The 16,738-nt window shown below is 35.6% G+C and overlaps 1 protein-coding gene across 1 annotated transcript; it reads right to left on the bottom strand.

Moving 5' to 3' along the window:
• Positions 1 to 1,395: 1,395 nt before the first annotated feature.
• On the bottom strand, positions 1,396 to 16,310 carry LOC117336456 (glutamate receptor 4-like). Its single transcript, XM_033896979.1, has 10 exons — positions 16,120 to 16,310; positions 10,132 to 10,428; positions 9,321 to 9,520; positions 8,066 to 8,122; positions 6,870 to 7,112; positions 6,526 to 6,636; positions 5,945 to 6,070; positions 5,175 to 5,384; positions 3,696 to 4,507; positions 1,396 to 3,436 (listed from the first exon to the last, which is right to left on the bottom strand). The coding sequence occupies exons 1-10, from the start codon at positions 16,208 to 16,210 to the stop codon at positions 3,196 to 3,198; spliced, it is 2,388 nt and encodes a 795-aa protein (XP_033752870.1). The 5' UTR covers positions 16,211 to 16,310; the 3' UTR covers positions 1,396 to 3,195.
• Positions 16,311 to 16,738: the final 428 nt, after the last annotated feature.

Raw genomic sequence — 16,738 nt, 5'->3', positions numbered from 1 at the left:
GGTAAGAAAATGGCTTCATATGTGTAGTCAAGGGAGGTTACCTAATAAACTCTTAACAAACAAACAAACAACGAAAAATATATACCATAGTTTTAATGGTTTATGACGGTGATATGAAGAATACATACTTTATGAAGAACGCTTTTATCAGACAATGCTGTTGACAGAACAAACGCAATAATTTTGTTATCTCCGAAAACGAGACAATATTTGATATTTTCATTCCATATGATTTGAAAATACATTTAACATGCGTTTTAACCATCAGATCCTTTTTCAATAAAATGTTTTCTATGAAAAAGTGAAAGACGAAAAACAAAACCATTTCGTCGCCTTGTAGTTAAAATTACAATACATGTACTTGGTTAGGTTTAGTGATGAGGTTACCGACAGAAAAGTATGAATTATGATTTTTATCATCAGAAAAACACAATACAACAAAGAAAACATACATATAACATACATACTTAAAATCATCATAGAGATTGATGATGTAACATGTCATTAATACAACTCTCATAATCCTACAAGATAGTGCATCGCAGTAAGAGACACCCTTCGTGGTTTGACAATGTAGTACATCAAAGATACACAGATCTCTCGTAGTCTGACAGTGTAGTACATCATAGATACACACACCTCTCGTAGTCTGACAATGTAGTACATCATAGATACACACACCTGTCGTAGTCTGACAATCTAGTACATCAAAGATACACACATCTCTCGTAGTCTGACAATGTAGTCCATCATAGATACACACACCTCTCGTAGTCTAACAATGTAGTACATCATAGATACACACATCTCTCGTAGTCTGACAATGTAGTACATCATATATACACACACCTCTCGTAGTCTGACAATGTAGTACATCATATATACACACCTCTCGTAGTCTGACAGTGTAGTACATCATAGATACACACCTCTCGTAGTCTGACAATGTAGTACATCATAGATACACACACCTCTCGTAGTCTGCCAATGTAGTACATCATAGATACACACACCTCTCGTAGTCTGATACTGTTGTACATCATAGATACACACACCTCTCGTAGTCTGACAATGTTGTACATCATAGATACAGACACCTCTCGTAGTCTGACAATGTAGTACATCATAGATACACACACCTCTCGTAGTCTGACAATGTTGTACATCATAGATACACACACCTCTCGTAGTCTGACAATGTAGTACATCATAGATACACACACCTCTCGTAGTGTGACAATGTAGTACATCATAGATACACACACCTCTCGTAATCTGACAGTGTAGTACATCATATATACAATCATCTCTAGTAGTCTGACGATGTAGTACATCATAGATACACACACCTCTCGTAGTCTGACAGTGTAGTACATCATAGATACACACCTCTCGTTGTCTGACAATGTTGTACATCATAGATACACACACCTCTCGTTGTCTGACAATGTAGTACATCATAGATACACACACCTCTCGTAGTGTGACAATGTAGTACATCATAGATATACACAGACCTCTCGTAGTCTGACAATGTAATACATCATAGATACACAGACCTCTCGTAGTCTGACAATGTTGTACATCATAGATACACACACCTCTCGTAGTCTGACAATGTAGTACATCATAGATACACACACCTCTCCTAATCTGACAATGTAGTACATCATATATACAATCATCTCTCGTAGTCTGACAATGTAGTACATCATAGATATACACACCTCTCGTAGTCTGACAATGTAGTACATCATAGATACACACACCTCTCGTAGTCTGACAATGTAGTACATCATAGATACACTCACCTCTCGTAGTCTGACAATGTAGTACATCATAGATATACACACCTCTCGTAGTCTGACAATGTAGTACATCATAGATAATATACCTCTCGTAGTCTGACAATGTAGTACAGCATAGATACACACACCTCTCGTAGTCTGACAATGTAGTACATCATAGATACACACACCTCTCGTAGTCTGACAATGTAGTACATCATATATACACACACCTCTCGTAGTCTGACAATGTAGTACATCATAGATACACACATCTCTCGTAGTCTGACAATGTAGTAATCATATATATACACACCTCTCGTAGTCTGACAATGTAGTACATCATAGATACACACATCTGTCGTAGTCTGACAATGTAGTAATCATATATATACACACCTCTCGTAGTCTGACAATGTAGTCCATCAAAGATACACACACCTCTCGTAGTCTGACAATGTAGTACATCGTAGATATACACACCTCTCGTAGTCTAACAATGTAGTACATCATAGATAATATACCTCACGTAGTCTGACAATGGAGTTCATCAAAGGTACACAGACCTCTCGTAGTTTGACAAAGTAGTACATCATAGATACAATAAATACTCTTTGATTTTTAATGTTAAAAGTTCACAGGACGACCGAATCCTAGTCTCTCACTATTTCAACATTCTTAAGAAAATTATTGTTTAAAATGTTAAGAGCATATTTATGTATATATTTGACAGTGTACCAGAATACGAAATAGATTCATCCTTAACTCTTTTTTTATATTTTACAAAAGGTCTGTGTTGAATCCAGATTTCTAAGGTGTAACAGGGCTACGTACTGTGCGTTTAATGATACACTAACCCGTGAGTGTAACAAAGATGTTAGTTGTCATGAAACTTTATATATATATGAAGGGGCGAATAAGCTCAAGAAACAGCACACGGATGTGGTTTATCCGGAATTTTGACTGACCGACATAAAGGATTGTTAGCAATTACTTGTCGAGATTAAGATCGAATGGTAACCAAAGTGTGTGAAACGTTTTAAGGTTGACCACACCGGAACGGACCTTTCATACACAGTATATATGGTTTATTTTCTACCAGATATGTCAGGTGTTAGACACTGTTTGGCACAGTGGTCATATCTCCGTCAGACCAAACAAAATATGCCGAATTTCCTTTTAAATCTGTGCTTTTTCTTAGCAAAATGTCGCCAAAGGTCTAACGGCGTGATCTCAAGCGTGCCTGACTTAGGAAATCACAAATTTCTCGAACAGCACTAACCAGTGTATTGAATTTCAATCAATTCTTAATATTCTTTGCTCATGTCGGTCACACCATAGTTTAACTAACAATTTAGTCATTTCTATCAGATCACAGAATAAATTTTCCTCTCCTGTGTTGAACATTTCATAACATGTCCCCCGGTAACTTATGTGTGCTGTCCAATAAAACACTTTCTGGCACTCTTTCTTTCTCATCATTTCTGGCAAGCACATAAAACTTCTTGAAGAGGAAAAAGGCCACAGAACAAGCCATACCAAAACCCCCTACGATGAAAACGCCTGCCATATGGCTAATGGAAAACTCCACTTGTGTAGACGATCGCCCTGATGTTCCCATGTTACATTTACGCTTATTATCCCACCACCTGTTGTCATAGAATAAAACATATTAAAGATCAAGCATGCCGTAAACAAACAAGAACAATCTGGAGAATTCAAACATTATTTTGTACGTTAGATTTATTAGATATTCTAAAGATATTTTAAAGATTTTGCCCATTCAATCTTACAATACGGTTATGCAGCATTGCGAGAGGATTTTGTCGTTTTTGAAGGGGGGGGGGGGGGGGGGGGGAGTAAATAGCTACTTCTTATTTGTTGAATTATCATTGAGACGGTACTTACTTTTTCTGCATATCTCGAATGAAATTTCTCTCCCTGAGTTGTAACAGTCCGATATTGATTTTTGTTTTAAATGAAGCACCGGCAGGCAAGACGATCCCATGCTCCTGTAGTCGGACGGGTATGCCAACCATTTTAGTTTCACAATAGTTTTTCTCCGAATAAAGGTTGATGAGATAATCGAATATGAAAGCATAATGTCCTTGTTCAACTCTTTGTCTTCCTACTGACGAATTTTCCACCAATCCGTATTCAGATTCGCGAATCTTCTCCCAGATTTCTTTATATACTGGCTTACTTCCATCCTGCAGGAATTTCATCGTCGCAGATTTATCAATGGTGCCACATTCAATGTCGCTCCTCTCCGCCAGCTGTTCCAATGACGTCACAGGCTGTTCCAGGTTTGTCGTTGTAAGAAAAGCCGCCATGTTTGCAGTGTATGTACTAACCGTGATGAGAACGAAGAAAGTAAACCCAGCCGTGACGATTCTTTGTGACGTAGGACGTGGCGAGAAGTCCGTTCCGCGCATGAGGAGTGTGCCTATTGAAAACCACAAGGTTTCTTTGACCGTAAACTGCCGCTCGACGCTGGTATAATCAAGTATAAACAAAATGACAGACACGACGAAGGAGGCGCCAACAATGGCTAACCAGAGATGAAGAGAAAATGGCTCCATAAACTGGAAGATTGTTTTTGCCTCCTTTGGTTTTTTGATCAGCATGTTGACACCTGTGCTGATTACACCAAGACTGAAATCAATGACCTTCTCCCGGGACGACGTGATGGAAATGGCACCCATTCCTATGTTCGCCCTCTACAAGGAGGAATTGACAATTATGCAGACATCCAGGTATCCATCAATCGTTTACGTTATCTCTTCCTAATGAAAACAACTACCTATATTACAAGCTGATATGACTGTATAAACAAATATGTGATTTGATTCCTGGTACCAGCTATATTGAATGATCTGGCGATAAGAGATGTTCAGTGTGTTCAGACGAGGAGTTTAAAATGAAATGTCTGCGTTAGTATGCATAGAATTGAATGATTGTACAAAAGTCATGGTTCAATTCACATTGACAGTTATATTACAATCCGAACATGAAGTTAAATGCTGTATACATCTTATGGTTCTTTTTAGACTCGTTACTGACATAAAGAGCTTAGCATGCTGATACCAAGGATACAACGGTGCAAACTCAAAATAGGACAAAGAATCTGGATTGGGAGGTGCAATTGCCTCATAATTCAATAATTTTCCTGATTTGTTTGAAAAAAAGAAAATCACATATGTATGTAATGAACAGCGCCTCTATTGAAATTAATACCTCCGAGTCTAACCCTAATGGTTAAAACCTTCCTTAACTGAGTAGTAACATTAGAACTGTCAATACAAGAGAAGACTGATGTTGGAACCTATAGCATTTCCTCAAACAATTCAAGTTCTCTGAAGTTTATCTTGGCGTCTCTGTACATACCCCCGACAGTACCTCCTCCACCATTCCGTTCCATGAACCGTTAGCATTCTCTGAGCCGTAAACGTTATTTGGACTCTCATATATTTCGTACTTCAACTGAAGAACTTTTGCCAGTTCCCGGAGAATGTCGATCGTAAACCCTTCGTAGCGATCGTTGCCTTCGTAGCTACGTCCATTCCTACCTTCCTTACGAATCACGAAGGGCTCTTCCTGCAAAGGATTCGGAAAGTAAAGAAGTTTTTTCATTTGTATGACAGCATGCTGTCCTGAAGGGAGTTGAACACATGGTCATTCAAGGTTTGCAATGCCTAATATGTTTATTTAAAGGTATAATACTTGTTCTAAACAGATTGATATACCTGGTATTGGTCAATGCTGAGGAAATATAAACATGAATATGGACAAATATAGATTAGTTTTGTTTTAAATAAATGACGTTAATAAGAAATGATAAGACGCGGTTACCAGGTCCACTTTCTACTGTCATCACTATCATTGCCATCTATTGTCTGAGAAAAGTTATCTTAAGTCTTAAGTAAAAGGAAATATATCAACTACCGTTTCGGCAAGTTTCGTAATTAAACCTCAAATGTTCGTGGCATTTTGCGTTTTTTCCCATTGTGTGTCAATGCAAGGGAACATAGATTGGAAAAAGAGTTGCGTCCAAGGACACGCCATGGAAAATAGTGTCGAGAAAATTCCCAACTGTTCTTTGCATAGTGAAACGCCATCTTACCCTTGAACTTTGATAAAAAGAAATTTGTACTAACGATAACAACAACGACTTTAAGGACATCGTCGAAAATGCTGCCCTGACCCTGGTCACCGTCTAGACTCGATCTGCTCAATCGAAGACGCTCCTGGACATTTGAGCCGTTAGGATTCCATTGTCCAACCTAGACGACAAACAAACCGTATCAACGTCTCCTGGATTTATTGTACACATAGAAATATGCACCAACGTGAAATGTATTTTTTACTAAATATCAATATCCCATAAAAATATCTGAAACTGTCTCTTTCAGAGTAAACAAAAGCGGAACACCGAAATTCAAATGAAATCACAATTCAAACTCGAAATCGATCAAACGAGTTCAAAACAACATGGAAACCACTACAACAGTACAAGGGGAACAAGATTCATGCGTTCCAGAGGGGAAGCGTTTCGTTCACTTATTGCTTTTGTGTATAGTAAAGACGTTTTACCCTTGCTTTGAAATCATGTTGTATAATGCTGACAACAACAACATCAATACTGCTTTACCATGCATTGTTTATCTTACATACAAGCTAAAATGTTAATGGTATTACTATAATGAATACATTAAAATATATTAGAGCTATTACTTACCTGCTGAAAAAGGCCCATACCCCCATGATTGATAAGCCGTAACGTGTAATTCACTCGTTTTCCTTCGTTGTCAAATTGCACGTGACCTGTCAAAGGGGAGTCGAAGGTCACCTGTAGGATATACAACAAACCTAACTCCTTAAACATCAAAAACACATACATAATACAGTTGTGAGTTAAAATATGGTATCTTATTTTAGAAATATAATATTGACAAAAGCCAAGCAAAGAATCCAGATTGAACGTGACATTGATAAAATACCTTCAAGAACATAATATTATTTCGAACAAATTGAAATAAAAATAGTTTACACCTTTAAAAAGGTTTGCAAAGATTTAAATACCTGTCGAATCGCCTCCAGAAAGCGCGTCTTAGAGAAGACTGGGTCGAAGTAACCATCAGTCATTTCGAGGTAGCGTGTTTGGGCTCTACTGACGAGCTCGGCTGCGTCGGTCGCTGTGGCCTCCTGACTGCTTGTCAAGTTGACGCTGTTAAACGTGTACCGAAAGGCCAACAGGCGACACCTGACGGCGTACAGCCCCTTCCTGTACATGTTCATTTCTTTGAGTGGCTCAAGGTACATCGACTTGGTAAATAAAAAAAACACAATGATAGAGCCCGTTATGATGGGCAAGCAATGATGGTTCTTATTTTCAAACGTGAAATACTTTGATACGAACTCTTTGTTAGACTGACCATTTTACTCTTTATTTTGTATCCACATCTCTGGTTTTATAACACTGGTATGTGTTTAACTAATTCTCTCGTTTCAGATCCTTACATTTTTAATTTATGACATAACCCCCTTGCTAACCCTTTAAACCTAACATTATGACATCAATCTCTAATGTTCGACCTTCTATCCATGCTTCATGACATTGCCCTCAAATATGCCCTCATCGTTGATAGACACTTTTACCATGCAGCTAGGTATAGTAGTCTGGATTGATGACATTGCCCTCTGTCAAACCTCTAATTCTTAACGTTTTTCTCTAGCTGTTCCGCCTATCCTTTGGAGACATTGCTCGCTAGCTGACTGTCTATTATGACAGTATATTGTAATGTGGTAAGATACGCTGTGTCCTTATATCCTTTTGCTATGGTAGTGAACATGTACCGTAATAGCATCTAACCTCTTTTGCAATACACATAAGAAAACAAATTTCCACATAGCCCGTATATATGTACAAGAAAACTTCGGAGATAAATCTAATAGCCGTCTGGATATACTGTATAACATCAAATATTCGTGTGTGCTTTCTTTCGTGGTTTGGAGTTTTCATATTATTTTGTGGATACAAACATTCGCGGCAAGTCCATGGAACAATATCATAATAATAATACATATATGCAATATTTGTTGTATTTATATTCGTGTTTCCATATCAACCACGAAAACAGCGAAAGTTTATACACAACAAACTTTTTTTTTTTTTTTTTTTTTTTTTGCAGGGAATTACGGCAGTTCGACTTAGTAGCCTCGCTCTCGTATATCGTATACAATAAACAATACATTGTTTGTTGTTTGTTTGCACTTACCGTATCTAGTAAGATAAACACGTTATACTCATCTTCCAGAAGACCGAAAGACATGGCCTGTAGATCAAAAAGGAATGGGTCAAATGCAGCACAACATTGCCAAATGAAATTAGCACGTTTATTGGTTTTTGTTTAAAAAGCTACTTTGAATCATTGGTTTAATTCTGCACTATACACACAGCATCTTGTTTAAAGAACGTGGAAAAACACCTTGGCTTTTCCAGGTCATGCCATGCTCACGAGTGTCTATAGCACACATATCTAGTGTTGACCTTGAAATGCAAATGGCGGCTGTGAATATTATTATACAAATATTGCATATAGGGAGACATTTCAATCAATAAAAATAAATTTTACCCCAAACTCAGCGGTTGAACATTTTCCCTAAAAACAGTCTTCTTGCAATGTTTAGAGTTCTTTTTTTGTTAGTGTCTAATAAGAGTATTTTTGATGTTTGAAATACCTCCTTATATACAATATCTGTGCGATATCATTCACAAAGGTCATTTGCATTTCAAGGTCAACATAGAATCGGCGTTTATACATATTATAAAATCAAATTTGGTCAACCCTACTCCTATTGTGTGTTTAAGACACTTGTAAGCAAAACGGCGTGGCTGTTTTGTGTAATATATGCGATACAACAAATGAGCTAATCGTGTACCCCTGAAACATGCATTTTCCACATGTTTTGTTGAAATTTACAAACAGAATAAAAAAATTACATGTCGATAGATAGCACCGCCCACGGTTTGCCATGATACCCACTAAAAGTTCATCATGTTAGATTGCACCACGGTAGGAATTTATAGGATTGTAAAATATCAATGTTTTTCCAGGGTTTTCTTTAAAGATGCCTCTTAAAGATAATATTATGCTCAATGGGAAATAAAACATAAAGATTATCTCCCGTGGGATGTTTCTCCCCGATAGAGATATCAAAACGAGCTTAATGCTTAAACAATTGATGTAATATAATGAAAATAAAATCACAAAAAACAGAGTCAATAAAATACATGATACACACTAAACATTGGTTACATAGTTTGGCCATAAAACTTTGAAATACTTTACTGATGTATCCTCTGTTTTCTAGTTTTTTCAATAATAATCAGACATCATAGCATCAGATTTCAAGCGCATGTAAAATCTATCAAAACTTCCTAAATTTGAATTATGTTATGTGGTAGTAATTCCCCATATATCTGTTTTAAAAGGCCATGCTTATTTCAGTCAAAAAAACAAAATATCCAACCTCATTTAAGACTGTTTCTATGAGTTTGTCCTTTTCGTCCCGTGGACTGCACGTGAGTACCACGCGCTGTTCTAACATCTGGGCGTTTCTGAGGACGTCTCTCGTCTGCATGCTTGTTCTGCTTCTGTCTCCCAGACTGACAGCGTATGGTATCGGAGAAATATGGCTCTGGATCATCTGATTTACCAGATCCTTGCATTCTAAATAGTCAAACTGCAGTGTTACAATCATTTTTGGTATGTTTTTATCAAAATTAGATACTATTATCGACTAAATCTTGATTACGAAAATTACTGTAACAATATAAATACCTAAGGATTTACAAAAGGCTTAAAAGTGTCAATATCTTTCGATGCAAATTCAGATTTAGATACTGTAGGGCATACAAAATGAATGAAAGTACATCATAAAGTTGTTTCGTCCTTTCATGTCTCGTAGGAGGAATTGCAGTTACCCAATAATTCAATAAATATCATAATTTTAATAGTGAATTTGATAACAGCATCAAGCACGTGCGCATATTCTGAATGAGGAATTATTCGAATGAATTAAAACATGACATGCTGGTAATGGCAAACCTCAGGGTGTAAACTCCACTTGCAGTGTCTAACACCTGCTATTTTAAAGGGTTGTACACAAGACGGACAAAATGTTAGCACCTTTCCATGCCAATTAATCCTGATATAGAGTAGCGTCAAAAATTATTTAAACTGCACCATATAGCTTAGATGACATGTTTCTGTTATCGGGAAGTGTGTATCTTCTACAGGTGCGCTATTTTTACTTTTAGACAGGATATCTGTTAACAAACCCTGGTTCTCCCTTGGATTATCCGGCAAAACGACAACGACACTAGTCCAGTTCTGTGCTCTACACAGATCAACGATGGCCAAGTTAATCTCTGACGCAGCAGGCCTCATTTCCACCACGGAATGCCATTGGACGGAGTCCGTCACGCGATTGCTGTCTACCCAATCAAATCCCTTGTAATCCGTGACGACATAGGGAATTCCGACTATCTGGAGGATCATGGCCATGTTAGTATAGAATGGACCGATAACTACGGTCAATCCGTGATCACTGCCCAAGTTTGCCTGGTCCTCCACTTCTGTAAACAACAAGACAAAAAGAGAAAGGTATGACATGTTTCAGAACGGAGAGAAACATGAGGAATTGTGCTGAGAAGTGTCGTGCTAAAGTTTTGTTTCTTTCCATTAATGCTCTTTTGACAGTCATGCGAAAACTAATAGCAATACTATATATTAACTTAACAGAAACATATTAAATTGCATTAGGCTCAGCGGATCTATCTAAAGTGTGCCTTTGATATCAGTAACACCTACAAATCGTTCTTTCTATAAAATGTCAATGTGGAATATATAAATGATGTCACGCTATTTTACGTGACGTCATGCTATTGTCTCCGAAGTAGAAATGTGGTGTCCCTTACAATCGCTAAATATAGAGGAACTTTCAAAATCAATTTGTCAGCATGTTTCTCGAGTTATAAATAAATCTAATGAAAACGTAATGGAAACAAATCATGAAAGTAATATCATTTTTTTTTAATTAACATGCCTATAAATCAGTAAATGCTTATGAAGCATAAAGTACATTCTGCAATCAGCATACTGATACCTAACTGTGTTCATCCTACCACGAACCACAGGTTCCATCGGTACATTAGCTATCTCTTGTCAATGACACGACGTATCTATGAAATAACAATTAAGCCCGACTTTTCCATTTTTAACTGTCTCATTAAAAATAGTAGCGTGCTTTTTTGTATTGATAGCAATTCAAATTATGCATCACAAATCAATTAAATGGGATTAAAAAAACAAATGCCAAATGTGTTTGTTGGCAACATATAAACAAATTCATTTGTCAAGACAAATTATACAACGTGTATATATATTTCAACTAGTAACAATAAAAACTATGACACCCTTTGTTCATGAGAATTATAACTAATATGGCAAATCGGAGGGAAAAAATGTGATTTTTTAAAATCTGGTAATTGATTTGATATACTGAAAACTGGGCGATATACTGATAACTGGGTGATATACTGATAACTGAGTGATATACTGATAACGGATGTGTTATATTGATAACTGATGTGTTATATTGATAACTGATGTGATATACTGATAACTGATGTGTTATACTGATAACTGAGTGATATACTGATAACTGAGTGATATACTGATGACTGAGTGATATACTGATAACTGGGTGATATACTGATAACTGGGTGATATACTGATAACTGGGTGATATACTGATAACTGAGTGATATACTGATAACTGGGTGATATACTGATAACTGAGTGATATACTGATAACTGGGTGATATACTGATGACTGGGTGATATACTGATAACTGGGTGATATACTGATAACTGGGTGATATACTGATGACTGAGTGATATACTGATAACTGGGTGATATACTGATGACTGATGTGTTATATTGATAACTGAGTGATATGCTGATAACTGGGTGATATACTGATGACTGAGTGATATACTGATAACTGGGTGATATACTGATAACTGAGTGATATACTGATAACTGGGTGATATACTGATGACTGAGTGATATACTGATAACTGGGTGATATACTGATAACTGGGTGATATACTGATAACTGATGTGTTATACTGAAAACTGAGTGATATACTGATAACTGATGTGTTATATTGATAACTGATGTGTTATATTGATAACTGGGTGACATACTAAAAACTGATGTGTTATATTGATAACTGATGTGTTATATTGATAACTGATGTGTTATACTGAAACTGGGTGATATACTGATAACTGATGTGTTATACTGAAAACTTGGTGATATACTGATAACTGAGTGATATACTGATAACTGATGTGTTATATTGATAACTGATGTGTTATATTGATAACTGATGTGATATACTGATAACTGATGTGTTATACTGATAACTGAGTGATATACTATAACTGAGTGATATACTGATGACTGAGTGATATACTGATGACTGAGTGATATACTGATAACTGGGTGATATACTGATAACTGGGTGATATACTGATAACTGAGTGATATACTGATAACGGGGTGATATACTGATAACTGAGTGATATACTGATAACTGGGTGATATACTGATAACTGAGTGATATACTGATAACTGGGTGATATACTGATGACTGGGTGATATACTGATAACTGGGTGATATACTGATAACTGGGTGATATACTGATGACTGAGTGATATACTGATAACTGGGTGATATACTGATGACTGATGTGTTATATTGATAACTGAGTGATATACTGATAACTGGGTGATATACTGATGACTGAGTGATATACTGATAACTGGGTGATATACTGATAACTGATGTGTTATACTGAAAACTGAGTGATATACTGATAACTGATGTGTTATATTGATAACTGGGTGACATACTGAAAACTGATGTGTTATATTGATAACTGATGTGTTATATTGATAACTGATGTGTTATATTGAAAACTGGGTGATATACTGATAACTGAGTGATATACTGATAACTGATGTGTTTTATTGATAACTGATGTGTTATATTGATAACTGATGTGATATACTGATAACTGATGTGTTATATTGATAACTGGGTGATATACTGATAACTGGGTGACATACTGATAACTGGGTGACATGCTGATAACTGAGTGATATACTGATAACTGATGTGTTATATTGATAACTGATGTGATATACTGATAACTCATGTGTTATATTGATAACTGATGTGTTTATAGTTGATAACTCATGTGTTATATTGATAACTGATGTGATATATTGATAACTTATGTGTTATATTGATAACTGATGTGTTATATTGATAACTGGGTGATATACTGATAACTGGGTGACATACTGATAACTGGTTGACATACTGATAACTGAGTGATATACTGATAACTGATGTGTTATATTGATAACTGATGTGTTATACTATTGATAACTGATGTGATATACTGATAACTGATGTGTTATATTGATAACTGGGTGATATACTGATAACTGGGTGACATACTGATAACTGGGTGGCATGCTGATAACTGAGTGATATACTGATAACTGATGTGTTATATTGATAACTGATGTGATATACTGATAACTCATGTGTTATATTGATAACTGATGTGTTATATTGATAACTCATGTGTTATATTGATAACTGATGTGATATATTGATAACTTATGTGTTATATTGATAACTGATGTGTTATATTGATAACTGGGTGATATACTGATAACTGGGTGACATACTGATAACTGGGTGACATACTGATAACTGAGTGATATACTGATAACTGATGTGTTATATTGATAACTGATGTGATATACTGATAACTGATGTGTTATATTGATAACTGTTGTGATATACTGAAAACTGGGTGACATACTGATAACTGATGTGTTATATTGATAACTGATGTGATATACTGATAACTGACGTGTTATATTGATAACTGATGTGATATACTGAAAACTGGGTGACATACTGATAACTGATGTGTTATATTGATAACTGATGTGTTATACTGATAACTGGGTGATATACTGAAAACTGGGTGACATACTGATAACGGATGTGTTATATTGATAACAGTGATATACTGATAACTGATGTGTTATATTGATAACTGATTTGATATACTGATAACTGATGTGTTATATTGATAACTGTTGTGATATACTGAAAACTGGGTGACATACTGATAACTGATGTGTTATATTGATAACAGTGATATACTGATAACTGATGTGTTATATTGATAACTGGGTGATATACTGATAACTGGGTGACATACTGATAACTGGGTGATATACTGATAACAGGGTGATATACTGATAACTGATGTGTTATATTGATAACTGATGTGTTATATTGATAACTGATGTGTTATATTGATAACTGGGTGATATATTGATAACTGAGTGATATATTGATAACTGATGTGCTATATTGATAACTGATGTGTTATATTGATAACTGGGTGATATACTGATAACTGGGTGACATACTGATAACTGGGTGATATACTGATAACAGGGTGATATACTGATAACTGTTAATTTTTGTTTACTGACGTTTATACGATAACTGGTAATGTTAGTTTATTTAGCATACGCTTCCATTATCGCGATGTATATCAGAACCAATCAATCGGTAGATCGAGCATTAAACATGTTCCATTGTACCCTCTCAGGATATGAACGTTTGACATGTGCTTTAATGGGCACACGACTGATATATGGTGTAATGCCTGTCAATTTGACATGTAACTCAATACAGGCGACGAAAAAAGACTTCATTATGGGAGAAAATTACCATGTTTTGGATGAAATAATAATGTTATTTCAAAGTGATTAAGCATTTCATGAACTACTTTCATAGACACACCTGTATTAAATATCACAAAATTGGCAGCCATATTGATTTTTACGGTTTCTCTTCCTATTTTATAGTTCCCTAGGTATCCACCATTTCCGTTTTTTCATTATAGGTTTTACTGGGAAAATTCAATAACAACATAGTTATGAAATAAACACAGTGACAAAATCGATAATAAAATAAAGCAATAAACGACATGGAGGCACATGAGACAACGCTAACATGCATTATGTGATAACTATCAGTATATGTTTTTAAACTGATTTCATTATGGCAGATTATGTGCATAAATGCTGTGGATCAATTATTGTCCCTATAGCATGTTCCTGCTGTTGTGATTGAGTGAAATCTGTATTCCTTTTTAAACTCTCATAAATAACAATATTAATTATGTCCTAATTAGAAAGACTAATCAAGGTGTTTCATTTTAGTACAATCTAGCGGCAATTAAACTATACATATATTATCAATGTATGTTTTTATAATTGGAGAAACATGTCCAAGCGACACATGCAAAAAATGAAACTTCCCAAAAAAACACTGCAGTACACAAAGACTGACAAAATCGAACCATACCCTGATTTTTTATATATATATTTTTTTAAAGTATTTTCAATTAATTTCCTTTGATAATCTGCTTTGTTGAGTTGGCGTTATATGGAATGTTTTCACGACGTCAAGCCATTATAATTGCTTCCAGCAGTGGTTGTTGAGCGTCTTTGTCCAACATTTCTTACCTGGTCGACTTGTGAGGTAAAAACTACGTTCAAATGTTTGCGTCGTCCCACATTAAACACGACTCGATTTCATTATCATGGATCATTTGTTGACAGCAAAATTTAAATAATGTCGCCATTTTTAACAATGTTTAACAGCATAAATTAGAGGCAGTAGGATTTATTAATTCTGTACACTCGTTTTGGTAAGGACAAGGAATGAAGTAAGATCTCAGCAGACTATGTATTAGTAGGGTGAAAATGACAAATATAATTTTTTATACTAAGGTAAGATCCTAATTTTTTGCTAAATTTTAAGGAAGATTTTATGTTTTTTCTTACATAACATCTACCAGTCTAAATAGTAGAATGCGTTCATGATAAACAAATATTTACAGAGATAGGTATTTTGGGTGTATTTTTGGTATATATTATCAACTGGGACAGTTCATGTCATGTGTTTTTGCTAGATACTGTCTACTGAGCAAGGTGGTGACACGCGTTCGTCTATCTGGTTGTGTTGCGGCATGCGATCATGTCACGTGATATTTACTAAACAATGTTGTGGCATGCGTTCATTTTGTATATTATCATTGATATGGGTATCTGCCATTCGTTTATTGATTTCCTCTGTCTTTGAGTACTCACGTGTATTCATTCTCTCCGTGATTTTTGTCCATCCTGAGCGCGGGATCATAAGGTCTCGATCGATGTCCATGATCACAACATATGGCGGCATGAAACAGTTCTCTACCGCTGTCTCGTTGTTCTTGATGTTTGCCGTTACAAAGTTCTGAAAGGAACGTCCTCGGTCTGAACTCAGCACACCTTTAGAAGCAGAAAAAAAATATATATACATATAAAAATATTACTGAGGCTTGGGGAAGTTAATATATGTGTGAATTTCAGCACACCTTCAGAAGCAGAAAATATACATATAAAAATGTTACTGAGGCTTGAGGGAAGTTGACATATGTGTGAATTTCAGCACACCTTCAGAAGCAGAAAATATACATATATAAATGTTACCGAGGCTTGGAAGTTAATATATGTGTGAATTTCATCACAAAGGTGTAAACTTGACTTTGGAACATGATAAAAGACGACACCAAGAACAAAGGATATTGGGGAAGGTTTTTTGTTTATCTGTAATTATATCAATTAACACGTGATTAAGATTCTTACACCTAAACAGACTAAAATTTACACTGATCTTCTTAAATATTCATGAATAAAATTACACATATCATCAATATCCGTTTTTAGT

The sequence above is a fragment of the Pecten maximus genome, chromosome 10 (assembly GCF_902652985.1).
Source record: "Pecten maximus chromosome 10, xPecMax1.1, whole genome shotgun sequence".
Classification (NCBI taxonomy): domain Eukaryota; kingdom Metazoa; phylum Mollusca; class Bivalvia; order Pectinida; family Pectinidae; genus Pecten; species Pecten maximus.
Note: the sequence above shows the minus strand (reverse complement) of the source record. Positions and strands in the feature narration are given on the sequence as shown.